The 8,922-nt window shown below is 34.2% G+C and overlaps 1 protein-coding gene across 3 annotated transcripts in view; it reads left to right on the top strand.

Moving 5' to 3' along the window:
• KCNT2 (potassium channel, subfamily T, member 2) overlaps positions 1-8,922 on the top strand; it is a 432,444-nt gene that overhangs the window by 287,142 nt on the left and 136,380 nt on the right. For all 3 annotated transcript variants that reach the window (XM_010848761.1, XM_010848762.1, XM_010848763.1), the window contains exon 14: positions 1,803-1,911. In XM_010848761.1, coding sequence (XP_010847063.1) covers positions 1,803-1,911 — 109 coding nt within the window. The remainder of the gene's footprint in view (positions 1-1,802; positions 1,912-8,922) is intronic.

Raw genomic sequence — 8,922 nt, 5'->3', positions numbered from 1 at the left:
TCTGGAAGTTCACAGTTCACATATTGCTGAAGCCTGGCTTGGAGAATTTTGAGCATTACTTTACTAGCGTGTGAGATGAATGCAATTGTGTGGTTGTTTGAGCATTCTTTGGTATTGAATATATGGTAATCATACCTTCCAAATTTTCTGGTAGTGGGTGGATTTTTAAATCCTCTATCTCATGTCATAATACATATACATACTTTTCTTCAATCATGCGTTCAATTTTTGGTTTAAAATTTATAGACCCCATGTGTTTGGCTATCATATGATTCTAAAGTAAAATTATTCTTCATTTAACAGTTTTGTAACTTTATTTTCATAGATTGGGCATTATATACTTAAAATTATTTGAGAAATATTAAAATAGCGGTTTAAGTCACTGTTCTTTTGCAGATACTTTGAATACTTTTCTAAATTCAAAATAGAACTTAGGATCTTCCTGTAAACTATTAAATCATGGTTATATATTTTGGAGATTTTTCTTATAGATTTTTATTATAATACTGACAAGCAGAAAAAAAAAAGAGGCATTGTTAGATTCTTGAGTTTTTTAAAGAGTAAACCCTGATGTGTAACCATAGCTTATAATTTCTTCCATAAAATGTAAAAGAAAAAATGAATTAAGGAAATGAAGGAAAAAGAAAAATAATGGGCTCTTTCATATGCTCACTGATGTTATGCAAACAAGAGTAAGGTTATTATTTATCTATCTGGAACATTTAATGAATCACTTCCCAAGTAATCTTGTTTCGTCATAAATTGTATAGTGTGTGTTTTCATTTCATAGATCAGACTCACAAATTCAACCCATTTCTTCATTAGCTAAAACTGCTATTTTCTGCCTAAGAATATTTACTTTCTTAGAACTTTAAGCAGTCTTTATTTTCAATATCAGCTACAGAAGTTTACTTGGAAGGGAAGGTTTTTTTCCCCAAAAACAAACAGCTTTTTTTTCCCCAAACATTAATTGCTTCTCTAAAATGTTATTTTTGTGGAAAATTGAGCATATGACATCTGGGCCCTCATTCCTGCATGAAAACAATTTACTTGGGCTGAATGGCATTACTCCTTTTAATATGACCTTCACTCCCCCCAACCATGTGTCATCATTTCTAGCTCTCTATTGTTTTTATGTCATTGAGTTTCTTTTTATGCCATTTATTATTGTTTCTAACTGGACTCTATCATCTTCTGAATTTATGACCTTAGATTCTAAGGTTAAGGTATAATTTATATTTATATCAGGATTAATTTTTATTGATTGATAATGGTAGTTGTTTTGATTGTACAAATTATTACTTATCTATTGTGCAAATATTATCTGCCACATTTTTTAATAAGTAATTCTAAGTCTTTATGTTATGTGACTATGGATTTGATAAATAAATCATGTTATAAATCAGCACTATTATATTTCATACCATAGAATTATCAGAAGTAAAGGAGACTGTGTTTAGTCTTAAATTTACTATAACAGGCTGTGCCTCACACCTACCAACTTCTTACCTTTTTGTACAGATGAGGCACAGGAAAAAAACTTCTTGCCAAAGGCTGTCAGTTTTATTAAAGACATATCTGGGGTTAGAACCCCCCTGTACCTCAATAACTTACCTCACAGTCTAGTACTCTTTCTTATGAAACATTTTTCCTGGAGATAAATTTGCACATGTAAAAACATCTCTGAAGCAAGTGTATTTATATGGAAGCTTTTGTCATTTTATTCTGTGTTTTACATATTACTTTAAAATACTACTATCCCAAGGTAAATTATTCTAATTTACCTATTTTATTTCAAACAGATCATGTTGTTTGTGAAGAAGAGTTTAAATACGCCATGTTAGCTTTAAACTGTATATGCCCAGCAACATCTACACTTATTACACTACTGGTTCATACCTCTAGAGGGCAGTAAGTATATTTTTTCTTTAAGATAATGCATTTTAAATTATAAAAAAGAATTATATAAGTGTAGTTATGTGATTTGGAAATACAGTAAGCCTAAGTATACAGCTAGATATGTACCTTTACTTGTATTTGTGTGAGTTATCATCATCTGGTAGACAGAGGGTAGACAGATAATTACAGACCTACTACAGGGTCCAAGACATAGAGGATATTGACAGTGATTTGCTGTCTTTTCTAACTAATCGAGAGATGATTTGTTTTATCCTAAATTCTATGCCTGCCTCATTAGTTAGGCCTAGAATTAGGGTATTGTTTCTACTTTCAAAATTAATACTTAGCAAATAAAATCTTGAAAAACAGGATGACAGCAGTCACTACTGAAAGGTCTTAAAGTCATTCTTTTTCTGTTTCTGAGGTAAGTTTTTATCTGAAAGCTGTATGTATGCAAATGAGCTCAAAATTAAAATTTTATAAGTATTATAGAATGATAAATTAGTTGATAAAATTAGCTAATGTAGTATAAAAGAAATTATTTAATGAATTTCAGGGTACTGAGGGAAATTATATCACCAGAACATTTTTTCCCATTTGTTTTTTTGATGGAGTTTCCTAAACCATAGATGTTGTTTTTGACTTGCATTATCAAGTAAAATACAATCAGCGAATATAGTCACTGCTCTTATTTAAAAAGATAAATGTTGCACCACATTTCATACTTTTCATATTCCTTACTGGATATTTTAGACAAAATGTTTGATTTTCTAAATAAATTCCACAGTGGTGCTTGCAGTTATACTCATTTAAATTTAGTGAGTTAATTGATAGCTGTTTAAGTGAAATGACAAATCAAATAAGTCAAGGAAAAGGAAATTCTTTCCTGGGATTTAGTACTGCTTGGAGGAAATTGATAATTGAAAAATAGTAAATTCCCTCTGGTGTTTTTCAGTAGATTTACCTCTTTTCCCTCTAATTATGTCTCTGCTCTATAGAGACAGAAAGAGTTTCCCAGAAGCAATTTTCTCAAAGTTCTGAATATAACCATTTCTGTTCTATACACTGATAAGCCTTTAAGATGTTCAATAGAAACAATGTAACAGGACCACAAATGAAATTGTTTTTCTTGGATGGACTTACTCAGCATTTTGATGGAATTAAATAAAATACTGAAAACTTTGTCACCAACTAGTTGAATATTCATAGAACTTATGGTTTCATTATTTTGTCATCCATCTTTGTCACAGATTTGTACAGCTTTAGAGCTGAGAATTTAGTCAGCTTCATTCTTGCACAAATGATAAAATGAAGCCCTTCAACACTAACACACATTAGTATTTATAGAATGGTTAAATTACATTTTCCAACTCCTAGTAAATATTATTTATTGGCACACAATAGTGCCTGGTGAACATTGCACTTCGTATAAATTTAAAAAGAATTTTAGCATCTCCTCAAATAGGACTTTTCCTAATATACTCTAATGAATTTTGTCATATTAAAAAAGAAAGTGATCATCTTGAAAACATTACTACATAAGTAAGGATTTCCTATAAGTAAGATTGACTTGCAAAATCATTCCCCAATTAAGTGACACAATAAATGCTTTAATCCACCAAAAGTACTTTCTTTGTTATTGAGATATAATTCATATACCATATAGTTCACCTACTAAGATATACGATTTTGTAGTTTTCAGTATAGTCATAGAATTGTGCAACTATCACTGCTAAATCCTAATATTTTCATTATCTCATAAACTCTCTACATTTTTGCAATAGCCCACATTGTATCCAAACTCTTCCAACTATAGGCAAACACAAACCTTACCCTATCTCTATAGATTTTTCTTTTCTGGACATTGCATATTGCAATGGATGGAATATTACAATGGATGGATATGAATGGAATCATACAGTGTATGCTGTTTTTGGACTGGCTTCTCTCACTTGGCATAATGTTTTTAAGGTTCATCCATATTGTAACATGTATCATTACTTCGTTCCTTTTTAAACTGAGTAGTTTTCTATTGTATGGATATATTTCTTTGTACTTTTCTATTCATCAGCTGATGGGTACTTGGGTTGTTTCCAGCATTATGGATAAGGCTGTTCTTAATATGAATGTAAAGATTCTATGTGGACATGTCCTTTAATTTCTTTGGGTCTATATCTAGCAGTGAAATTGCTGAGTCATGAGCTTCCTAGGTGGTGCTGGTGATAAAGAAAGCACCTGTCAATGCAGGAAACGCAGGAGACACAAAAGACAAGGGTTAATTAAACCCCTGGGTGTCAGAAAGATCCCCTGGAGGAAGAAATGTCAACTCACTCCAGTATTTTTGCCTGGGAAATCCCACGGACAGAGGAGCCCAGTGGGCTACAGCCCATAGAGTCACAAAGAGCTGGATGTGACTGAAGTGACTGAACAAACCCCCACACCAGTAATTCTATTTAGCCTTTTTTTTAAGGAATGTCCCAAATGTTTTCTGAAGGGATTATATCATCTTACATTGCCATCAGCAGTCTATCATGACTCCAGTTTCATGTCCTCGGCAATCCTTGTTATTATCTGCTTTTTGCATCATAATCCTCCTATTGAATGCACAGTGGTGCTTCATTATGGTTTTGGTTTGCATTTCCCTGATTACTAATAACGTTACAATTAGTTCATGGGCTTATTGACCATTTTCGTATCACCTTTGAGCAAAAACCTATTCAGATCCTTTGTCCATTTTCTAATCACATTGTTTCTGATTATTGAGTTGTAAGAACTTTTATATATTCTAGCTTATCTTAAACAGATAAATACCATCACTTTAGTATAAATGATCATCCTAATAGATCACTTAATTAAAAAATCTAATATATTTTATTAATAATATTGTTTGACTAAAGTAACTTGTTATGCATTAATTGAAGGTATAGTGAAGATTCACTCATTAACAGAACATGTTTAAAATTTTGCCTTTAAGCATCAGCAGAAAGTAGAGACCTCAAATATATTGATTTAATAATAAGAGAGCAAACTTGGGAGCTAAATTAAGTAGTATAATGGGGAAATGTTGAGTAGTCTAGAAATGCTTTATGTAGGGATTATCAAACTATTAATTGAGACAATACCTACAGTAATACTCAAATTTCTCCATTAAAAAGGAAGGAATAATATTATTAAAAGTTCATTCTATAACAAATGGTGATTGACTAAAACTAGTTGATAGACACAAGCTAAAGACTTAGATCCAACACAGAAACAAATATAATACAAAATCTAAAATAGTCTAATTTGAAAATGTATTTTTAAATTAAATGCTCTGTAGATTGTAGGTACTTAAGGAAATAATAATTATGTGTTCTGAAGCAAATAAGGTAGACAAAGGAAGCAGGAATTAGAGATAGAGAGGGCAGCTTATTTAGTGACAGTCCTCCCTTAGGTCTGACAGTGGAGTTCCTAATTCAGCCTTAGAATTAGATTTCTCCACTTAACCTTCATACGTTTCTTAATTCTCTTCCTCTAGCCTGTGGAAATGGGGCAAAGATGGAAACCATATGTTAAGTATGGTTTTGTTTTGTATTTCCCTGATTACTTCAAGTGGCTTCAGTGGTAAAGAATCTGTCTGCCAATGCAGGAGACTCACGAGTCACAGGTTCGATTCCTGGGTCAGGAAGATCTCCTGGAGGAGGAAATGGCAACCCACTCCAGTAATACTTGTCTGGGAAATCCCCTGGACAGAGGAGCCTGGCAGGGTTACAGTTCATGGGGTCGCAAATACTGAATGACTAAGCAGGAGGCTTTCACATCAACTTAGCCATGACCTAGACCAGTGCATCTCACAAGGCTCATTAATGCTCCTACGATCTTACATTTTCTTTATTTAGATGTTAATATACTCGTTCCTGTTCTAGTTGATCAGTGAGTCAACTAGATAGGGTCAATTTTAGATGACTTTGAATAACTGTATCCCTTTTATTCATTGACGTTTACTCTGTATTTTAGCCCTTCTCAGTTTTCCCCTCTTACTCCATTTACATTTGAGTGTTCAGTGCTCTTGGCAGGAGCTTTTCTTATTGTCAATTAAATTAGTATTTTGATTTATTTGGCAAACATACTAGAAAGATGAACAGAAATTTATTCATTGAGCAGATATCACTGTAAGCTGTCAAACATGGACTGTGATGATTTTAGCAAACATTTGCCAGATTATCAGAACAGTTGATAGACATTCAGCTGACCCATCTTGATATTCCATTGCTATCAAAATTTAATATTTTCTTTTCCTTTCCACTTAATTTCACAAAAATATTTATTTCATTAGTCCCATCCAAGAGGTAATATTCTTTGCTCTTTATGCTTATTAATGGGAAGGAAAGAGAATTGATAAGAAAAATATTTCAAAGTTAGAATTTATGAACCTTGGCCACTGATTAGATATGGATATAGAAAAGGGAAAAAGAGGAAGAAAATGTCTTCACACACTGAGGTTGGACAGGAAAGAACTGTAAAATGTGTGGTTTTGACAGAAGGAGAAAGGAGTTTGGGGTTGAATCTATTTGCTTTTTTGATTCAGGTACCTTTGCTTGTAGGAATTACTGATTCCTGAGGAGGAATCTGGGCTTCCCAGGTGGCTCATTGGGTAAAGAATCCACCTGCAATGCAGGAGACTCAGGAGATGAGAGTTCGATCCCTGGTTCGGGAAGATCCCTGGAGGAAGGCATAGCAGCTCACTCCAGTGTTCTTGCCTGGAGAATCCCATGGACAGAGGCGCCTGGGGGGTAACAGTCCATAGGCTCCCGAAGAGTCAGACAAGACTGAAGCAACTGAGCCTGCGAGCATGAGGAGGAATCAGGGTTGTTCAGGGCCACAGAACTGAAAGAAGAAATGGTGGGGATTTGGGAGAAATGATCACTTAAGACTTTTCCTTGGGAAATTACTCCTTATAGGAAACAGATGGGAGAAAAGGACAGCAAATATAGTGTAGCATCACAGGATAAAAAGGAGCAAGGATTTCCAAAAAAATAACTGGAGTGTTAACAATACAGATGGCTTAAGATGGAGAAGAAGCAAACAGAATTCGGAGGTCACTGGTTTCTGGGAAGTTCTGAGAAAATTTTGGACAATGGAGACTTTTTGAGGTAGGATGAATGAACGAGGAGATGATAAGAAAGCAAAGCCTGGTCAAAGGCTGCCACTTCATTAGTCTTTCCCAGAAAGATAAAAAAGAGAAAGCATGAAAGCAAATAGTTCTGCTAGTTCCACAGAAGTCGGCTTCTTTGATCATGGCAGTTAAGATTGTGGTCCCTGGTGAGCCTTTCATCTCTCCCATGACAAGCACACACAAACACACACACACACACACACACACACACACAGATTGTAGGACTGGAGGTTTGAATCATATATCTGAAGGTTACTCATTTTTCTTCTGCAGAGATTAACCTTCACTGAAAATCTGCACAGAAATGCATTTTATTAGGTGTATCCAAAATCTATTTGGTTACCTGAGAAATGTTTTTCCACTTATTGAAAGATCAACTAGAACATTATTCTATTAAACATAGTTTGAGAAATACAGATATTGCTCAGTCCCTTAATAGCTCATCTTCTGTTATCAAATTAGATTTGAGTGTGTTCATTTTATTTATTGAGGACCCTCTTTGCTCTCATCCAAATTTATTTTTATGTCCTTAATTCTCATGATTCTATGTATCATGTTCTCCAAATAACATGATCCTAAATATACTTCATGGTTTCCGCCTTCTGCATCTTTTTAAATGTTGTTCCTTCTGCCTTGAATTTTTTTCTTCTGCTTTCCTAGAGGATTTTCCTGAAATTCAAAGATTCTATCTCCTTGTGAATATTTTTAAGCTCCCCAATTTAACGTGATGTCTCCTTTCTATGAGCTCATGTAGAATGTTATAACATTCTACCAGAGTATGTATTAAGGTCCTTTTATTTTTTCCTACTTGATAGGGCATAATTTCATTTAAGGTAGAGAACATGCCTTATTCATGCCTTATATAATGTATTTTTTCCCAGCTTTGCTATAATCAACATGTAGCATTGCCCAAGTTTAAGGTATACAATGAGCTCTCCAATTTTACATGAAGCCATTGATTTATTTATAGCCAGTGAACAAAATGTAGATATTTACATTTTTAACAATGTAAAAAAGGTGCAGCAAATGATACTTTAGAGTAAAATTAGGTGGAAGAGATGGAAGGGAAGAGGATGGCTAACAGCTCAACTTACAGAATGGAAAATCAAAAGACTTATATCTATAGTCACTAATACTTTATATATGTATAGCCCTGAGAGGAATCTTCCCTGAGCTAGTTCTCTAGTCTCACACCTCAGAGAATGTGATCAATAGAAGATTGATACAATCTTCTACAGTGATGCAGTCTACAACCTTCCACAATTGATACAATCTTCTATAATGATATAGTAATACAATTTAATAGCATATTTTTATTAAGAGATAACTCAAAACTCTTCACATTAAGCCCAGAATTTGGAAGCATTTCCATCAATTTATGAATGAAATCACATGTTTAAGATAGCACTAGAGTTAAAATATAACTAATCCTGGGAAGGATTGAACGCAAAAGAAGAGAGTGGCAGAGGATGAGGTGGTAGGCGATATCACTGACTCAGTGGACATGAATTTGAGCAAACTCTGGGAGATAGTGAAGGACAGGGAAGCTTGGTATGCTGGGGCTTCCCTGTGGCTCAGGCGGTAAAGAATTTGCCCACAATACAGGAGACCTGGGTTTGATCCTTGGGTTGGAAAGATCCGCTGGAGAAGGGAACGGCTACCCACTCCAGTATTCTGGCTTGGAGAATTCCGTGGACTGTACAGTTCATGGGGTCGGGAAGAGTCAGACACAACTTAGCAACTGAACAACAACAACAAATTGTAATGTTTGGTCATTCATTCATTCATCCTTTCCGCAGATAATAATTATTTGCATCCATACAGTGTAAGGCACTATGTTAGAAGTTCGATAAACACAAACATACATA

The sequence above is a fragment of the Bison bison genome, unplaced genomic scaffold, assembly GCF_000754665.1.
Source record: "Bison bison bison isolate TAMUID 2011002044 unplaced genomic scaffold, Bison_UMD1.0 scf7180017864272, whole genome shotgun sequence".
In the NCBI taxonomy this organism is placed as follows: Eukaryota; Metazoa; Chordata; class Mammalia; order Artiodactyla; family Bovidae; genus Bison; species Bison bison.
The sequence above is the reverse complement of the archived record's forward strand: the minus strand, read 5'-3'. Positions and strand labels throughout refer to the sequence as shown.